General features: G+C 34.2%; 1 protein-coding gene across 1 annotated transcript in view; it reads left to right on the plus strand.

Moving 5' to 3' along the window:
• The window catches only part of UCHL3 (ubiquitin C-terminal hydrolase L3), a 56,099-nt gene extending 35,299 nt beyond the window's left edge, over positions 1 to 20,800 (plus strand). The window contains exons 7-9 of the mRNA XM_025364178.1: positions 9,514 to 9,589; positions 19,637 to 19,695; positions 20,596 to 20,800. Coding sequence (XP_025219963.1) covers positions 9,514 to 9,589; positions 19,637 to 19,695; positions 20,596 to 20,679 — 219 coding nt within the window. The 3' untranslated portion in view covers positions 20,680 to 20,800. The remainder of the gene's footprint in view (positions 1 to 9,513; positions 9,590 to 19,636; positions 19,696 to 20,595) is intronic.
• The last annotated feature ends 293 nt before the right edge of the window (positions 20,801 to 21,093 follow it).

A 21,093-nucleotide genomic window follows, 5' to 3' on the forward strand; every position in this document is an offset into this window, starting at 1 on the left:
AACAAACACACACATATAACCACTGAGACACATTAAAATTCAAAAATAAATGGAAAGTGTTGCTGAAGAACAAAGATAAATGGAAAATGTTCAAGGCAGCCACATGATAAAGACAGAGTAGATACTAAGAATTCATGAGAATTACAGCAGACTCCTTACTAGAAGTTATGCGAGCCAGAAAAGAATGATATTTTTAGAAAGCTAAGAGTTCAATGGAACAAAAATATATTTTAACAATAAAAACTTTGAGACAAACAAAAACTGAGAGAGCTCATACCAGCTTACTTGCACTATAAGAAGTGTAAAGGAATTTCATTATGCTGAAACAGTACAATGCCAGATGGAAACTTGGAGCTATACAAAGATTTGGGAAGCACTGAAAATGGAACAAATGAAGGTAAATATAAAATACATTTTATTCTTGTTTTAAATTTCTCTAGAAGATGATTAGGATTACTAAATCAAAGATAGCAACTATGTACTATAAATTTATAGCACATATAAAATCAGACAATAGCACAAAGGAAGGGAGGGAGAAATTGGGATAATACTGTTGTGAGGTTCTTATACTATATATGTTGTAGTGTAATACTATTTGAAGGTACTCCATAACTAAAGGTATATCTTGTAAATCCTGGGGCAATTACTGAAAAGCTTAAAAAGTATAAACAAGAAGCCCACAGTACAGATAAAATAGAATGATAGAAATAATGCAAAAAGCAGAAAAGTAACAGACCAGATGGAAAAAATAAAGAACTGACAATGTAGATTTAAATCCAGCCATATAAAACATCACATGAAGTTAATGAAATGTCATTATAAAGACTCAAATGTCTATAAACCCTCAAATTGAAAGAAAGACCAGTTTGGTAAAAAAGCAAGACACAATTATATGCTGTTTACAAGAAAGTCACTTTAAAAAACGTAAGAAGGTGACAATCAAAAGGATGGGAAAAGATGAACAATACAAACACTAATCAAAAGAAAACCACAGTAGTTATATTGACATGAAGTTAAGTAGACTTCAGAACAAGGAATATTTCCAGTGATGAAGAAGGACATTATGTAAGGATAAAGAGGTTACCTCACCAAGAAGACATAGCATACACATAACAGAAAGTATGTGTATGCAGCTAACAGTTAGAACCTCTAAATGTATGAGGCAAACACTGTTAGAACTGAAGAGAGAAACAGACAAATTCACAATTGTAGATGGAGATATCAACACTCAGAATGAATAAAACAAATACAGAACATTAGTAAAAAATTGAAGATTTCAGCAACATTATCAAACAACTTGACCCTTTTGATATTTGTGGAACACTTCAGAAATTTGGAACAGAATAGTTGAATATACAGTCTTCTCAAGTGCACGTGGAATAGTTACCAGGATAGACCATATTCTGGATTAGAAAATCAACTTTAAATTTAAAAAAAATTTTTAAATTATACAAAGAATGTTTTCTATTCATAGTGGAGTTAAACTACGAATCAACAACAGAAAAATACCTGGAAAATCCCCAAAATATTTAGATATTAAATAGTACACTTCTAAATAACTCATGGATCAAAGAGGATTTCACAAGAGAAATTAGAAAACATTTTGAATTGACTAAAAAGAAGTATACCAAAATTGACAGGATACAGCTAATGCAGGGGTTGGAGAGAAATCTATAGCATTAAATGCTTATAGTAGAAAAAAAAAAAACGGGTTAGGGAAACTATAGTATTACATGCTTATAGTAGAAAAGGGAAATGGCTTCAAGTCAGAGATCTACGTTTTTACCTTAAGGTAGTAAAAGAAGAGCAGGTTAAATCCGAAGTGGGTAAAAGGTAGAAATAACCAAGATAAAAGCAGAAGTCAATGAAATTCATTACTGTAGTAGAGGTCCTAGCCAATATAGTAGGGCAAGTAAAGGAAATAAAGGGAATATTGTTTAAAAAGGAAGAAGTAAAGCAGTCTCTAGTCACAGAGAGCATGACTTTTTGAATAGAAAATGATTTATTGAAAAATGGAGAAGGGCTTGATGCTTAAAATATAAAAGATAAAGATTGTTAGAAATGTTCCAGGTTAAAAGATACTAAGGAGACATGATGAATAAATTTAATATCTGTGCTTAGATTAGATCCTGGGGGAAAATGCTGTAAATTACACAACTAGATAACTGGCAAAATTAAAATATGGGAGATGAGGAGAAAGTATTATATCAATATAAAATTTTGAGGGTGATAACTGCACTGATATTAATGTTAGATAATTCCCTTAGTCCTAGGAAATACTGAAGAATTTAGGATTAACGGGCCATGATGTATGTAACTTACCTTCAAATGATTCAGGAAAAAAAGTTATGTAGAAAAAGGTAAAGAGATAATAAAGCAAATGAAGGTAAAATATCATAGTCAAATCTAGGTGTTTCCTGTATTATGCTTGTTTTTGTAACTGTGTAAATTTGAAATTTTTTTTTAAAAAAAGTTTTCAAAAAGGTTCTTCAAAAATGACAAAAGAAGAGGGTCATCATACTTGAAGGTGGAAATCACATTTCTCACAGGTGTGTTTGGAGTAAGCAACCTTAAGGGATGAGGTAATGTCTTTGCCTCCGGAACAAAGAGCCTGTTTGCTTACTGCTTGCTGTAAACCAGTGGTTTCCCCAGCTCAGTGTTCCTCTCCTGTAACGCAGCCTACTCTTTTGCAACCATCCACCCTAGCTATGTCTGTTGTTCTCATGTGAATTGGCACAAACGTATTGATGATCATGCTCCTTGCTGTGCTATGAGTAATAAAGTTGTTTTTTTTTTTTTCTCTGACCCAGGCGTCTCATGCCTTTTGCCAATACCCATGAAAAAGTAAGAGGCTAACTTATTAAATTGAAAGAATAAACTCAAATTTCAGACCTGACACATTACTCTTCTAAACATGTCTTCCTTATTTCTATTTCTGTTCTTTTTCTCACATTGAATTATTTGCCAAGAATATTTTCCTATTTCACCCATCCCAACTTTATATATTCTTTCACTGTACAACTCTGGTTTAGTAATATTACTAATTAATTTCTGATTAAATTATGTCTGTGAGAGGAGACACTATCATATACACTTTTGTTCCCATGTAGAACCAAGTATAGAATTCATTTATGTATTTTTGATTGACTGATGCTTATTATGAGCAGCTAAAATGTTCGAACATATTTTTTAAACCCCCATCAAAATGATAGCTTTTTTTTAAGGTTAGTATATTGTTTATTTAGATTGAGGATACTAAGTAGGATTAGAGAATTTTCAGAGTTGAAAAGAGTTTTAAAAATCAGTCGGAAAGTAAAACTCATTTTCCTTAAGAGAAATCTATTATGGTTGTTATGGTTAGCAAAATCTATTATCACCAAGTGAGGATTTATATTACCATTCTTTTTATTTCTTCTCACTATGATTATAGTGATTGTAATTTTGTCATACTCCCTCAAATTTTTTATTTTATATACTGGTGTTATTAATCGAATGTGACAATTATGAAATCATTTGGATTACTACTATTATGTTATATCCTTGTATATTTTGTAGAAAACTCTTGGCTAGATTTGCCTTTTGTGGTACAATAGTGTTTGAAAAGGTGATTCCCAAAATACCCTAACCTTATCAGAATGGTTTCTCTCCTTAACACTATCTGTTCCATTTAGCAATAACATATTTTTCTTGGTCACTTCGGCTATACACCACAGTGATTAAGATCATTGGACTCTAGAACCTGATTTCCTGGGTTTGAATCCCAGTTCTGTTACCTGCTGGCAATGTGACCTTAGTTATGTTACTTAACCCATTTGTGCTCTGATTCCTCACTTGTATAACAGGAATAGTTGTGCTTGTGGGTTATTGGGAGGTTAAATGAACTGATATATGTTAAGTCCTTAAAAAGCACCTGACATAAAAAAGATGTGTATTTTATTTAATGATATCGTTTCCTAAAAGATAGCTAAGAGGCCATGATGTTTTCCACGTAACGTATCAGCCTAAGTAGGAGGATAGTTTATTCAGGTCGTCAGCTTTGGAGGGATTAATTTCACTCTTGTTTATATTTTAAAGTTGTTTTTTTTTTTTTCTTCTTGGAGCTTATTCCTTTTAAGGAATTCTTTTTTACCAATGCCTATCACCATACAGTTTTCTTCTACCCATTATTCTTTGTACATTTTATATGCATTACCTAGTTTTTGCGTGTGTGTTACTTTTTAAAAACAATTTGATGTAATAATTTTAGTGGCTTTTAAGTATTAATTTCCATGAGTCTGTGCTATGCAAATGAAGCTATATGAATATTTCCAAGGTACACTTATAGAACTATGGCATATAACCTGATACTTGGTTATATATTTCCACTTTACCTGCTTTTAACCAATATTCATATATGATCCTTTGCTAGATTATGGTTATTAAAACTAGTAGACCATATGAATTACAAGCATGACCATACGTTGCTTTTAAGAATAAACGATCACCCAGTAACGTGGTCTAAGTAAAATATTCTCTTTTTTAATTATGTAGTCCTCCTCGCCATCCTCATCACAGCCTCATTCTAGCCACTGCAGAACGAAGGCCTCATCATTGTGTCACCATGCATCCCTGCCCTGGGTCAAACGTTACCATGTAGGCCCTGCAAAGGCTACCAGTCCATCTCTCCGTCTTCGTCGCTGGCGACCCTTCTTACGCCTACCATCTTTGGGTCTCCATTCTGTTGTAAGTTTAGTCAATCTTCCATCTCTTCTCCAGTGACAAGGGCTGTCCTTTTTTTTTTTTTTTCCTTAAACAACTTCAGTCTTCAGAGTGCTTTTCTCTTGGTTCACTCAACCATTAGCTTTTTTCTCCCCCAATAAGATTGCAAGCATACCTCTATGCTTTGCAGTCTAGCTTGACTTTTGCCAGTGCCTGCAACATCCATCTTTCCACTCCATATCCTGCCAACATAGTGGCGCCTGCCTTTTGATGAGTACTGATCCATGTTCGTGATAATGTTGAAGTCTGGTTAATTGTTAAAGTGAATATGGGTTCTCTTACCCTTCAGCTTTCTGAAATCATTTAGTTGACTCAGGTCAACAAATGCTGTGTACCTTCTGAGTTCTTTGCCAGCTATTACTTTTTTTTTTTTTTTTTAATGTTTCTGAGCATGACTTTAGTCTCTTGCCATGCTCTGGGATTACTTTGCTTACTCTATTCTCAACCTAAATCCCTCATGGTGTAGGGTGTTTCATCTAAGCTATTATTTTATTCCCTGAGGTGGCTCAGGTACTTGGTTTAATCTTGATCTGATCTTTCCTGCCTATTCAATTTCTAAAGATCTTTTGCAAGTAGGAAATGAAGATTTCCTCCTTGTGTATTGATGTAAGCTTCCCACAAATTTATGATTTCTCTTTTATAGGCTAATGATATCCACAAACTATTAAAATACATTTTTCTTATAATCTTACTAATTATCTTAAGTGTCGAGACCGATGATGGAATTCTAGCTATGATACACTACAGAATTAAGCAACTATAGCTCTTGTCTTTCTAATGTTTTGGACTACTAAAGGCAATGACTGTGGTTTAGCAGAGCCTCCCTAGAAATGCAGTATCTTAAAACTTTGGTGTGTGCCATACATTTATAAGAAATTTGACATTTCTATAAATCGTGATGGCTTTTGAAGCCAGAGGAGGAAGTCTGACTACACATACATTTAATGCTTAAGAACAATTAAAAGTCAATGTCAAGCATTCTTTCCTTCCCCTTACCCTTCTAGTGCTGTACTCAAACTGTGAAGTGGTATCTTTCCTTAAATATTTGCTTCCACCAAATACCAGTATGATCATCAAATACTTCTCCATTTGTACTGAGTATCAACAGACTGGCATCTCTCTCTTTCTGTTTCACTATCCTCATTGGGTCATGACATTCTTCATTTTTATTCATTCATCCATTTGATATTTGTTGCTTCTCTACTGTGCCATATGCCATTTGGCACAGTGAGAGATACAAGGTGAATTAGATGACCAGGGTAGAATCCTAAAGGTGTAAATTCTGACACGAGCACAGTTGATCTAATTCTAATGTGAATTATTCCTTTTCTACTTAAAAATGTTCCAAATATAAATGAACATATAAAATTTGGCATTTCCTGTTTTATATGCTTTTATATAATGTTGATCTTGGCTCCATATTAATTCCATTGCCTTATAGCTTTGAATATTTTCATAGCATAGTAGTAAATAACATGGATTCTAGAAGCACACTGCCTGGGTTTGAATCCAGATTCTACCACTTACTAGCTATATGACCTAGAGCATGTTACTTAATGCTTCTGTGCCTCAGTTTTCCCGAGAGTAAGATGGGCATAATCATATTATGTACCTTATTGGGTTTATACAGGTTGAGTATGTCTTATCCAAAATGCTTGGGATGAGAAGTGTTTTGGATTTTGGTTGGATTATTTATATTAGACTTACCTGGTTGAGTATCTCAAGCCAGAAAATTTGAAATCCACAATGCTGCAGTTAGCATTTCCTTTGAACATCCTGTTGGTGCTCAAAAAGTTTGGAGTTTTGGAGCATTTCAGATTTCAGATTTTTGGATTTGGGATGCTCAACCAGTATGATGATTAATTGTTTGATACATATAAAACATTTAGAACAGTGCCTGGTATATATTAAGTGCTATACAATTATGCATTAAATTTAGTGTGTATTTTAATGTGATGTTTATATTTAGTATTTAATTTATATCTAATTGATTTGTTATCACTTTTTAATTCTTTCAGTTAACTAAGAAGTGTTGCATTCTAAATTAGGGATTATATGTATTAAAACTAATTGATTGGAAGTCAGTGGTACTGTTTATACTAAAAGAGTGGGATCGTCATCAGTAGATAGAGACATATAAGAATAGTCATACTACATCTTTGAAGTGTCAATATCAGGAGGCAGCTTCAAAGCCAAAGTGGTGGTTGGATGTAAAGAGGAATTTTAATTTTTCCTTCATATATACGGATATATGAAGGAAAAAAAAATCCAATCTATAGCTTTTTTTTTTTTTTTTTTTTTTTTTTTGCCCTTCACGTAGTTATTTCTTGGTCATTTTTTGAAACAAGACTTGCTGAAAGTTGCTTTTTATTTATTTTTCTTGTTTTTAGTGGAATAATTTTAAGCAATTAAATAATTACAGATTTTTAGACTCTGAGACTAATTGAAGCTGACCGAAGGAAAAGGCTTATCACAGGTTCTGAGGTTTTGTGGAAGGCTTAGAAGTTTTGAGCTTTGCTTATCTTTTATAATAGCTTGAAGGCTTTTCGTGCCCTCTTTAGAATTTTATATTTTTAGTATGCACTTTTAGGTTAAAGGTACAGTGATGCACAATTTTGAGTCACTACATTTGGTAATTGCTTACATTTGCGATACTGTAGTATTATTATTGGAGTAATATATAAGGTTTATATAACACTTAACAGTTTACAAAATACGTTCATGCAGCTCATTTAAACCTTGAGATGGATAAGAAACCCGAGGCTTACAGGGATTGGGTCCATATTCAGTTCTCTGACTCCAGTTGTACTACTTTTACCTCTAGCATGGTTGTAGTTACTGGCACAATATGAAACATGGAAGCTATAAGATGTGTAATTCTTAAGAAGAGATGGTATTAAGGTAACTAATAATTTATGAAAGCATAAAGTTTGTAAGATTTAGAGTATTTCATATCCTGTTGGAAAATTGTCTTAAAATGAGTAAAGACAAGACTGTTTTCTAGTTGAATGAATAATTCATTATAACCTTTTTGTTATAGAGTTAAAGTTACGGTTTATATAATTGCCTAGGTTTAGACTTGAAAAATTGGTTTCTCTTCTGATTATTTATAAGTGGAGATATTAGATTGTGTGGCCACTAATATTTTTTGATTCCCTGACCAGGAAAGTAAGGGAACTCATTATCACTGTCTTCACATATTTGAAGAAATATGTTCAGGAGGGATTAGACTTTTTTCTAAGATGATGGAAAATACAAGGAGACATATTTAGCCTCAGTATGAGGGAAAATTCTAACAAAACTGTCTAACAATGAAATGGACTGCCTCAAAACCTAGTGGAGGAGCCTCTGACATTTAGAGGGGCTACCACAAGATGGGGCTATGTGGTGTTGAAGCAACAATTAGAGGGGCTACCACAAGATGGAGAAGTGCAGTATTGGAGCAACAGTAAAACTAGATAACCCTGATTGCTAACACCTGTGGAATTCTGTAGTTCTAGAGTGACGCTAGAAGAACTGGCTTGCCACATCAGTTTATGTTGAATTTCTTCCATTCATAATTTGAGGGAAATAACCTCTGAAGAATAATGTGAGATTAGGTGAGACACTGTATATATAAATATTTTAGAAACATTCTGTAAATCCAAGATAGTAATATTTATTCTGTACCTTTCAATATCTGCATCAGAAAACTTTATATTACAACTACTTGAAAATATATAGTTACTTGAGGATGAAAAGAATATAATTTTTTAGTTAAGATACTATCTGTTACTGCAAGGATATTAAGTAATCTGAGATATAATTTGATTTATGCCTTTTGAAAACTTTCCTTTAAAATTTGTGCTCTACTTGCATATTTAACAGTGATTGTATTTCATTTCAAACCATTTAGATTTGATGTATAGCTAACTCATATTAATTTAGCTGTATAGTTACTACATATCATAGAAAGTGCCAGTTAATCAATGTATCGACTTTGTGTATGTTATTTGAATGCCTTAGAAATGTAGATATTTCTCAGGCAAATTGATTGGTAAGCTAAAGAAACGTAGATGTAGTCTTAATTTCAAATTGTTTATTAAGCATCAAAGCAAGAGAAAAATCGTAGGCTACTGTGAATTGTACTTTAATTTGTTCTTTTTTCCCTTCCTTTTAATCGCCTGGGCTATTTTCCTGCATGTATTCATTTTTAAACGTTTAAAATCTAGAGTGAGTTAAAATGCTTCTTTTACGCAAAGACTGTTTACACTGCACTGTTAAAACATCAGATTATCGAGTTCAAGTCTTTAAGGGAACATCTCTTTTGACATCTTAAAATTTAACTCGAAAAGGGTTTCTTTAAACTGTTAGGCGTAAAAATATTTTAACTTTCTTATTTCAAATTTTAAAAACTCATACATATCAGTTCATGTATTCATTTCATTCAATAAGTATGCATTGTGCATATGCTGTATACCAGGCATTGTGCTAAATGCTGAGACTTCTAAGGTGAACACAATTTTTGGTTTTTAGATAGTTGAGATTAAGAAAGTTGTACTTTTAGTCACTGTTTTCCTTGCTGATAAATGAGCACATTGTCGCAAACACAGGCATGGTCCCTCTTTGTCCATTATACCAAACATTAAGCCTTGAATTATATTGGATAAATGTTCTCTTTTATAACTTGATGTTATTTGTATGTGTTTATATATACATGACTGATTTGTTTGACTACTAATGTATATAATACCTATTTTTTCCCTCCTATTCCAGGCACCAAATATAGATGAAAAAGTAGATCTTCATTTTATTGCATTAGTTCATGTAGATGGGCATCTCTATGAATTAGGTAAGAACTATTTTAATTTGTCCTGGGGAGAGAAATGGTAAATGGGAAAGTCTCTACTTATGATAAACAGGACTATTGATATTTATTGTGTTTACTTAAATTAACTGCCTATAAAATTGATTTGACATAGTGACAGTTTTCCTTTTAAGTAGTTTGCTAGAAAAGTGTTACTTTATGTTTAAGCAACTTTTAATTCAAAAAGGTTTGTATACCATCTTCACATTTTAGCAAAGCAAGAAAGTAAAAACCATTACAGGGAACTTCTGCAAATCACCCTGGCAGTCGTTATGAAATTATTGAGTGGGTTATCATCAATATCTGGCTGAACAACCTTTAGTTTTGAAAGATAGTGTAATATTTGGGAGGCTGAGACACGCGGATCACCTGAGGTCAGGAGTTTGAGACCAGCCTGACCAACATGGAGAAACCCAGTCTCTACTAAAAATGCAAAATTAGCCGGGCATGGTGGCATATGCCTGTGATCCCAGCTACTTGGGAGACTGAGGCAGGAAAATCGCTTGAACATGGGAGGCGGAGGTTGCGGTGAGACAAGATGGCGCTATTGTGCTCCAGCCTGGGCAACAAGAGCTAAATTCCGTCTCAAAAAAAAAAAAAAAAAAAGGATAGAGTAATAGTCATAATGATTGGGCTTTGTTTTCAATAATGAGTGTCACTAGTTTTCAGGGTTTTGTAGTGTTCCTGTGATTTTTTAAAGATTTTACAGAAGCCTTTGTTTTCTGGCATTGGTTTCTTCAGGCATGTGTCAGAGTACCCCTGATTAGTTACTTAGTATTTTGGCTGATACCTGTACTTTTTTCTTTTAAGTTTATCTTTCAGTGGACTATTTCATGATTATGTTGGAGGAGATCACATAATTTTAGATAATTTACTCAGAATAAACTTCTTGTAATTTTTTCATAATTGGTATACAATACTTATTATGACTTATTCTTTTCCATAAGACCGTCTTGAGTTTTAAAAAAGCCAAATAAACAACAAAAGAGAAGTTCTTTTCGGTAATTCTAGATACCGTGAGTTTTGGTTCTATTACCTCTCATTTGCTGTCTATATATTACCTTGTCACATTAATTTTAAGTTTTTTAAGGTAGAAGAATTTTGAAAGGACACAGATTGTGACTGTAAATGTGATCCATCAAATTTAGGTGCATTTTGTGTTTGGAATATTAGCAACAGATCGCATACTTTATTAAAAAGAAATGGCCTATCAAGGGGGACAAGGAAAAGAAAGAACATAATATTTATAAAAATGTGCAACCTTGAGGGTTGTCTACAATAGTAGAGTGATTTGAGGAGTCATAAAACTTAAATGAAAAGAAGTCATTGTTTTGGTAGTATATAATGGACCTGCAGGACAGCTTGGAAGATGTGCCTTGCTAATTCAGTCTATAAAATCTGCAGAGATAAAGTATAATGGTGACTGGGGACTTCAGATGTCTGGGTGGTTGCCGGAAGCAGATTTTCTACTCTGAATTGTGAGTAGTAATTAATAACTAGTGGAAGAGGAGGTAAAGAGAGTACTGGGACTTAGCAGACACATTCTGTTGACTTCAAGAAAGTAGATTTGGCCAGAGCAAAGATATGTATGATTCATAACCAGAAACTATAAATGTGATTGTGACTTTCTGAATGAGAGACATGTATAGAGGAAACAATAACATCTAAAATATATTTAAGCCAAAAGAAAACCTTTCTAATGATCTCAATGAGAAGGAAAGAGTTGTCTTAAAAATAAAAAAACAAAACTGGATTTTACTGGTTAGATAGCTCTCTTGGCTCAGAGGCTAAAAGGGCAGTTAAAAGGAAGGACATATATCAAGGGTAAGCTACATATGAAGAATGATCTCTTTTGGAGCATGCCAAGATCATCACAAAAGGATTTTAAAATTGGTTTGAAGTAAGAATTTCATAAAAGAAAGGCAGAACTACTGAGGTCTTGTTTGGTTTAGATATTCTTTGTCAAGAAGAATTACCTGATGGAAAATCAGAAGCCTATTGGAAATTAGATTTTTAAAATGAGTTTAAATAATTTCAGACTGGTAAAGAATAGCCATGATCTTTGTGATGTCAGAGCAATAATAGGTAGAGTGCAAAGATGGGCAGTTGCTGATTGGTTGCAAAGGACACTGGCAGTAACTCTGATGCGGAGCTAATAAATTCAAAAGGAATATTGAGCAAGAGGAGTATTGAGTTAGTGGGTAGAAAACAGTGATTAAGAGATTAGCACTGGGCACAGTGGTATGTTCCTGTGTAGTCCCACTTCCTGTAGTGGGAAGCTGAGGCAGGATTGCTTGGGCCATTTCTTTTTAATAAAGTATGCGATCTGTTGCTAATATTCCAAACACAGAATCCACCTAAATTTGATGGATCACATTTACAGTCACAATCTGTGTCCTTTCAAAACTCTTCTACCTTTATGTAACTTAAAATTAATGTGACAAGGTAATATATAGACAGCAAATGAGAGGTAATAGAACCCAAACTCACAGTATCTAGAATTACCGAAAAGAACTTCTCTTTTTTGTTGTTAATTTGGCTTTTTTAAAACTCGAGAAGGTCTTATGGAAAAGAATAAGAAGAAGTCATAAGAGTTTGAGGCTATAGTGTGCTATGATTGCACCTGTGAACAGCTACTACACTTCTGTACTTCTGGTGACATGGCAAGACTTCATCTCTTAAAAAAAAAAAAAAAAAGAAAAGAAGACCTTATATAACTTTTAAGAAAGAAGTCATTTCAAAGTACAATTGGCTTTCTGTGGGTTCTTGTGTTGGTAGATTGAACCAACGGTGGAATGAAATTATTAGAAAATTAAATACCAATACAACAATAAAAAAACAAAGTTTGAAACAATATAATAACTATTTACATAGCATTTGTATTGTATTAGGTATGATAAATAATCTAGAGATGATTTAAAGTATTTGGAATTGCGTAGGTTATGTGAAAATACTATACCATTTAGGCAGAGTATGTCAAGGGACTTGAACATCTCAAAATTTTGGTATGAGATGGGGCCGGAGTCCTGGAACCAGTGCCCCACAGATACGAAGAGATGACTGTAACTTTACTTTTAAAAATAAGGCTATATGATTGTAGACATGGTGCAAGTTAATTTCTATAGGATATCTATATTTAACAGAGAATGGTGGTAGTCTTTAATGTATTAATTCCCTACTCTAATAAATTGTAAGGTTAACCAATGAAAAGGACTGTTTATTTCTCTTTTGTTATCACCCCTTCCTTTTCCTTGGGGCCTCTTATAGTTTCTTTCATATGTAAAGGGGAAGAAGTACATATTTTAAAATAGATATAACAACTCCTTATGGATATAGAGTAGAGCATTTGGATTTAGAGGTGGATTTGGAACTTATTCAACAAAGATTAAAACACCGTTTTAATAATAAATTATTGTCTACCTGAAGTAACAGGAATACTTTGAAGCAGTTTTAGAAATTTTATTTTGAAATAATTTAAAATGTTCATAGAAGTTACAGAAATTGTATACAGAGCTCCCATACATCCTCCTGCAGATTATCCAGAATCAATTCATATTTCTGAACTGTTTGAAAATAAGTTGAAGACATGATGCCCCATTATCTTTAAAACTTCTGTATTTTCTCAAAACAAGTGGATACTCTCCTACATAACTATAGTATGAATATCAAAATCAGGAAATTATAACATTGATCCAGTATTACCTAATCCACAGACACCATTACAATTTTCCTGATTATCACAATAATGTCCTCTATTCAGGAGCCAATCCAGGATTATGTGTTGAATTCGTCATGTTGCTTTGTCTCCTTTAATCTGAAACAGTTCCTCAGAATGCTTTCTTGTCTTTCATGGCCGTAACATTTATTTTAAGAGTATAGGGCAGTTACTTCGAGTTTATCCTCCAGTTTAGGCCATCTGATTTATCCTCATGATTTACGCATTTTTGGCAGGAATACTACAGAAATAATGCTACGTTCTTCTCAGTGCATCATATCAAGAGGCACATAATGTCAATTTGCCCCATTACTGGTGATGTTTAGTCACTTTCAGGTAGTTTCTTCACAATAAAGTTAATAAGTGTGTCATGCAATTGTTCATCAAGCTTTTATCCCCCAGATTTTGCATCCATTGATTATTCTTGACTGGATTATCATTATGACTATTGCCAAATGGCAATTAAAAAAATTCCTCCAACATTAGAATCTTTCCTTTTCCTCTCATTTATTCATTTATAATCAGAATGGACTCATGGATTCCTCTCTTACTTAAATGATTATAATCCATGATATCATGTATTTTTATGCTCAAATTACTGCAGACTTGGCCTTTGAAAGGAACCCCTTCGAACTGCAGCCTTGATATCCTGGGCTCAAGCAATCCCCTTGCCACAGCCTCCTGAGTAGCTGGGACTATAGGCCTGTGCCACCATGCCTGACTAATTATTTTTTTTTTTGTAAATTGGGGTCTTGCTGTGTTGCCCAGGCTGGTCTTGAACTCCTGGGCTCAAGTGATCCTCCTGCTTTAGCCTTCCAAAGTGCTGGGATTATAGGCATGAGCCACTGCACACAGCCCATAGTTTTAATTGTTAAGAGTTCTTCTGTTCTCTTGAGTTTTCATAGCATTCGAAAATATGGCATTCTGTTCTTCTTTTATGTATGTAGAATTTCCTCATTTTAAGGATAGTAATAATACAGGAATACCTCATTTAACTGTACTTTTCATATATTTTATTTTATTTTTTACCAATTGAAGGTTTATGGTAATCTTTTTTTGAGCAAGCTTATTGGCACCATTTTTTCCAGCAGTATGTGCTCACTTTGTGTTTCTGTGTCACACTTTGGTAATTCTTCCAACATTTCAAACGTGTTATTATTATATCTGTTATGGTATCTGTGATCAGTGATCTTTGATATTACTACTGTAATTGTTTTGGGATGCCACAAACTATACCCATATACGATGGCAAACTTAATCGATTTCATGTATGTGTTCTGACTGCTCGATTAACTGGCCATTTCCCCATCTTTTTCTCTCTCTTTGGACCTCTCTATTCCCTGAGACACAATAATATTGAAATGAGGCCAGATAATAACCCTACAAAGGCATCTAAGCATTGAAGTCACACGTCTCTCACTTTAAGGCAAAAACTAGAAATGATTAAGCTTAGTGAGGAAGGCATGTTGAAAGCCAGGATAGTCTGATAGCTAGGCCTCTTGTGCGAAACAATAAGCCAAGTTGTGAATGCAAAGGAAAAGTTCTTGAAGGAAATTAAAAGTGCTGCTCCAGTGAACACATGAATGACAAGAAAGCAAAACAGCATTATTGCTCATATGGAGAAAGTTTGAGTGGTCTGGATAGAAGATCAAACGAGCCAAACTAGCTACAACATTTTCTTAAGCCTAATCCAGAGCAAGGCCCTACCTCTTTTCAGTTCTGTTAAGGCTGAGAGAGTTGAGGAAGCTACAGAAGAAAAGTCTGAAGCTAGCAGTTGGTTCATGAGGTTTAAGGAAAGAAGTAATCTCCATAACATAAAAGTGCATGGTAAAGCAGCACGTGCTGATGGAGAAGATGCAAGTTATCCGGAAGATCAAGCTCAGCTCTTCCATGAAGGTGGCTACATAAACAACAGATTTTCCATGTAGATGATGTACCTTCTCTTGGGAAGAAGATGCCATCTAGGACTTCCATAGCTAGGGAGGAGATATCAATGTCAGCCTTCAAAACTTCAAAGCACAGTCTGATTCTCTTGTTAATGCAGATGGTGACTTTCAGTTGAAACCAATGCTCATTTGATATTCAGAAGATTTTAGGGTCCTTAAGAATGATACTAAATCTTCTCTGCCTATGCTCTATAAATGGAACAATGGAGCCTGGATGATAGTATATCTTTATAGCATGGTTTGCTGAATATCTTAAGCCCTCTGTGGAGACGTACTGCTCAGAAAAAGATTCCTTTGAAAATATTACTGCTAATTGACAATGCACCTGGAAATCCAAGAAGTCTGATATAGATATATGTACAAGGAGATTAATATTTTCATTTCTGCCAACACAGCATCCATTCTGCAGCCATGGATCAAGGAATCATTTAGACTTTCATTTCTTGTTATTTAAGAAATACAATTTGCGACACTATAGCTGCCATAGTTATTCCTTTGATGGATCTGAGAATATTAAGTTGAAAACTTCCTGGAAAGGATTCACCATTCTAGATGCCATTAAGAACATTCATGATTTGTGGGAAGAGCTCAAAATATCAACATTAGCGGGAGTTTGGAAGAAGCTGGTTCCAATCCTCATGGATGACTTTGGGGGTTTAAGACTTCATTGGAGGAAGTAACTGCAGATATCATGAAAATAGCAAGAAAACTAGAATTAGAAGGGGAGCCTGAAGATGTGACTGAACTGCTGCAATCTCATGATAAAACTTGAACAAGTAAGAAGTTGCTTCTTATAGATGAGCAAATAAACTGATTTCTTGAGATAGAATCTACTCCTAATAAAGAAGTCATGAACAGTGTTAAAATGACCACAAACCACAGAGGATTTGGAATATTACACAAATTTAGTTGGTAAAGCAGCAGCAGAATTTGAGAGGATTGACAACATTTTTGGAAGAAGTTCTCCTGTGGGTAAAATGCTGTCAAACAGCATCATATGCTACAAAGAAATCTTTCCTAAAAGAAAGAGTCAAATGTGGCAAACTTCGTTATTATCTTATTTTAGGAAATTTTCACAACCACCCCAACCTTCAGCAACCACCGTCTTGATCAGTCAGGAGATATCAACATCAAAGCAAGCCCCTCCATCAGCAAAAATATGGCAACTTGCTGAAGGCTGAGATGATCATTAGCATTTTTAGGAATAAAGTGTTTTTTTAAATTAAGGTATGTACATTGTTTTCTTAGATATAATGCTAACGTACACCTAATAGATAGACTACAGAGTAATATAAACATAATTTTTATATGCACTGGGAAACAAAAAAATTTGTGTGACTCAGTTTATTGTGATATTTGCTTTATTGTGGTATTCTGGAAGCTAATCCACAATATCTCTCAGGCATGCCTGTACATTTTTTAAAAGTTTTTATTTCTGTATAGTCTCTGTTTTTTAAGCCTGTACATTTTTACAAGTTTTTATTTCTGTGGCCGGGCGTGGTGGCTCACGCCTGTAATCCCAGCATTTTGGGAGGCCGAGGCGGGTGGATCACGAGGTCAGGAGATCGAAACCATTCTAGCTAACACGGTGAAACCCCATCTCTACTAAAAATTCAAAAAATTAGCCGAGCATGGTGGTGGGCACCTGTAGTCCAAGCTACTCAGGAGGCTGAGGCAGGAGAATGGCGTGAACCTGGGAGGCAGAGCTTGCAGTGAGCCGAGATCGTGCGACTGCACTCCAGCCTGGGCGACAGAGTGAGACTCTGTCTCAAAAAAAAAAAAAAAAAAAGTTTTTATTTCTGTATAGTCTCTGTTTTTTAAGCTCCATCATTCATGTCGTTGGCTGTCCTTGGGTATTTGACAGTAGCTGATACTTGGTTATCTGCACCAAAAAGCATATCATGGTGTTTGTCGCTTGTCTCTTGTACAACTCTGTTGTCACCTTTCTCTGAGGGCTTGTGATCAAACTCTGCAAAAAACAAGTTCTGAATGAATTGGTTAGTTACAACCAAAACGTCAGGCCACTATTATCTTCCCTGTCCAGCCTGGAAGTGGCATAGCCCATTTGGACTGGGGTTTTTAGGTTACATGACCCATGTACAAGGTGCAGCTTTTTCCTGCCTCTTTTAGAAGGGGCCTGTAAGTGTGACAGTCTCTGAGCTTCATGGATTCTTCTGCACAGTATGCATTTACTGAAATTACATCCAGAGTTGTTGGCAAGTGACAGTTTGGTGGTAGCGGTGTTTGGAACAACAGCAAATTTTATATTTTATTGTTGTGGCAAAATTTTTCTGTAAAGGACCAAGTAGTAAATATTTTAGGTTTTGTGGGCTACATAAAAACCAGTCTTAGCTTAAAGGAGGCATTAAAAATATACTGAGGGCTGGATTTGGCCCATGGATAGAATAACACTAAAAATCATAATTAATCTTTGTTCTATACTGCTATTATAAAAATAGACTGTACAGTTTTGACATTTCAGAATCAATTGTTTAATAATCTTAGTCTATAATAATTGAAATTAATTATATGTTACTTTAAACAGCTGCATTCGAAGGAAAATTGCTCACTGCCATTTTTTGTTTTTATTTTATGTTATTGTTTTATTTTTTTAGAGACAGAGTCTCACTTTGTCACCCAGGCTGGAGTGCAGTGGCATGATCATAGCTCGCCGCATCCTCAAACTCCTGGGCTCAAGTGATCCTCCTGCCTCAGCCTCCCAAATAGCTGGGACTACAGACTTGTGCCACTATACCTGGCTAATTTATTAATTTTTTGTAAGGGTGGGGTCTCACTGTATTGCCCAGGCTGGTGTTGAACTTCTAGCCTCAAGCAATCTTCTTGAATTACAAGCGTGAGCCACCACACCCAGCCATAATTAAGTTTATTAGCTCTTTAGTCTCATGAATGACACACACACAAAAATGATGGAAACCAGGAAAATACATATATTAAGCCAGGTGCTATTGCGTGTGCCTGCAGTCCCAGCTACTTGGGAAGCTGAGGCAGGAGGATTGCTTGAACCTAGGAGGTCAAGTTCAGCCTGGGGAATATAAGTGAGACCCTGTCTCTAAATTAAAAAGAAGAAAAAAAATACAAAAGGAAAAAATATATATTAATTTATAATTTGGTTAGGGAGGGAACAGCTTACATTGTTTACTTATACTTTTGCTTTTATGCAAACATTAAAAAATAATATAAAATGAGGTGGCACATAATGAATATGATAGTCATGTAAATATAGAATAGTCTATTGCAGAATAAGCATTTGCCACAAAATATTTTAAGAAGACATTTTATGAAATATTATTGAGAAATATACATTACAACTTAGAAAGATAGTATAAGTTCATAGAAATACGGATAATTAAGTGTTCATGTGTAATATAGTTACAGGAAAATGTTTCCTAAATGTTCTTAGAAACTTTAGGAATAACATCCCAGGCATTGTAATTTAGGGATAAGTTTCTTTAGGATTTTGAATATTTATCTCAATGTTAGTCCAAAAATAGGAATCACAAATTCTGATGATATAATTTATAGAAATTAATATTACTTTATATGGAGGTTATTTATGTGTTAATTTTCATTCATTTTTTGAAAAGTATCTAACAACCAAGTCTATTACTATATGTATATTCAGAAATTTTTATTATGGTTAGAAACCATGGAATTGTAGAAGGGGCTGTGTTTTATGGATTGAACTTAATGAAGAGCCATTTACAAGACATCTGAGATTATGGATTTGGCTATATAACTGTTAGTTAACTTTGGGGTAGCATGAGTTTAAATAATTCTGGACTTTTTAAAAAATAATATTCAAAAAGTACTAGTTTATTTAAGTTGATTGTGAATTTGGTTATTTTGGTGGTCAGTAAAATAACCCTGGGTTATTTGGGTTATTCCTCTATATTACTGCATTGGTAGTACACAATTAGTAGTAGTATTGTATAAACCATGACAATGTGGCTCCCTTTCATTGTTTTAAACATGTTTATCTTACTTGAGATCTTCCTATTTAAAGTGAAAAAAGAAGTTTCTAAAATTTCTAAGGATAAAAGCTGGGGTGATAATTTTTTAAAAACTGACTTAATAATTTTGCATATTAATTTCAGGAAATGAAAGCCGGCATTGTAATAAATTCTGTTCATGAAGATAATTTAGGCTTTCAAATATGGAAGCAAAGTTCTAACTAATAACCTTTAATAAAAAATATTCATGGTAGCACATTAAAACATTTATTTTAGGATATATTATTTAAAATGACTTTTAACTTTTCTTGCCTCACTGAGGGAAGAGGAAAATGGAAGTTGAAAGTACATTATCCTGTAAAAACAGCTAAGCATTCAATTGTTTGTCTGTTTTCCACAGATGGGCGGAAACCATTTCCAATTAACCATGGTGAAACTAGTGATGAAACTTTATTAGAGGTAACAGTAAAACTTGTTGGCCCATCTTAAGTGCTATTAATATTTTGTCATCTTTAAAACATCTCTAAAGGTCACTTGTATAACATTTTCTTTGTATTTGGATACTTCTTTATCCTTGTTCTCTCTAGAAAATCCAAAAAGAAAATTTATATTAGTGTTAAAAATCTGCAACAAATGAAGAGGTTTTCAGAGCTCTATGAACAAATGTAAAATTTGAAAAGGCAAGAATAGTATTGAAAGACTTACTTATTATATCCCAGATTTCATCAAATCCAGGATACCATTAATTGTATCTTGATCCTGATTTTAGAGATTTTAAAATATGAATAAATTGTGTGGCTTAGAATCAATGAAATGTGATTTTTAGGTGAAAAGTTTCTTAATAGCATTTTAAGAACACTTATGGCCAGGCGCAGTGGCTCACAGCTGTAATTCCAGCACTTTGGGAGGCCGAGGCGGGTGGATCACCTGAAGTCAGGAGTTCGATACCAGTCTGACCAATATGGTGAAACCCCGTCTCTACTACAAACACAGAAATTAGCTGGGCATGGTGGTGTGCGACTGTAGTCCCAACTACTAGGGAGGCTGAGACAAGAGAATTGCTTGAACCCGGGAGGCAGAGGTTGCAGTGAGCCGAGATTGCACCACTGCACTCCAGCCTGGGTGACAGAGCAAGACTCTGTCTCAAAAAAAAAAAAGAGAACACTTACTATATCTTATACTTTTGTATGAAGCAAATTAGGACACCCAGCTGTTCACTCTTCTGGTGTTCTTTATTTCTCATTTGGAAAAGGAAGTTTGCAGTATAAAATTAGTATGAATTAGAAAAATATAAATGTTTATCATTTATAAGTAAAACACTTATACATTGAAAAATCATACTTTTTTTTTCCTCCATAGGATGCCATAGAAGTTTGCAAGAAGTTTATGGAGCGTGACCCTGATGAACTAAGATTTAATGCGATTGCTCTTTCTGCAGCATAGCTTGTCAATAATGGAAACACCAAATACTGTGTGATTTGCAACTAAATTTTCTCTGTCATACACTAACTCAAACATTTTGATATTTTCCTTAACTTGATAATTAAACTTTATGTGAGTTAAACTTTGCCTTAACCTGTGTTTTATGTTATTTTTACTCCAAGTTAAAGGCGCATTGCTTTCCTCCTCTTTTTCTTGTGAAGGATTTATCGGGTTTGAAAACTAGCAATAGCTTTCTTATTCTCTTTATATTTTACAGGAAATTTTGTATTGGGATACTAGGCACAATTTCCATTTGCATAACATGAATATATATTATCTATGTTAACATGTTTATTTAGAAAACATCTGTTAAGCGTCTACTTGTAATGAGATGGATGCCGTTCTGGGTTCAGAAGTTAAAGCATTGAACGCTGT

Source organism: Theropithecus gelada, chromosome 17 (genome assembly GCF_003255815.1).
Source record: "Theropithecus gelada isolate Dixy chromosome 17, Tgel_1.0, whole genome shotgun sequence".
NCBI lineage: Eukaryota > Metazoa > Chordata > Mammalia > Primates > Cercopithecidae > Theropithecus > Theropithecus gelada.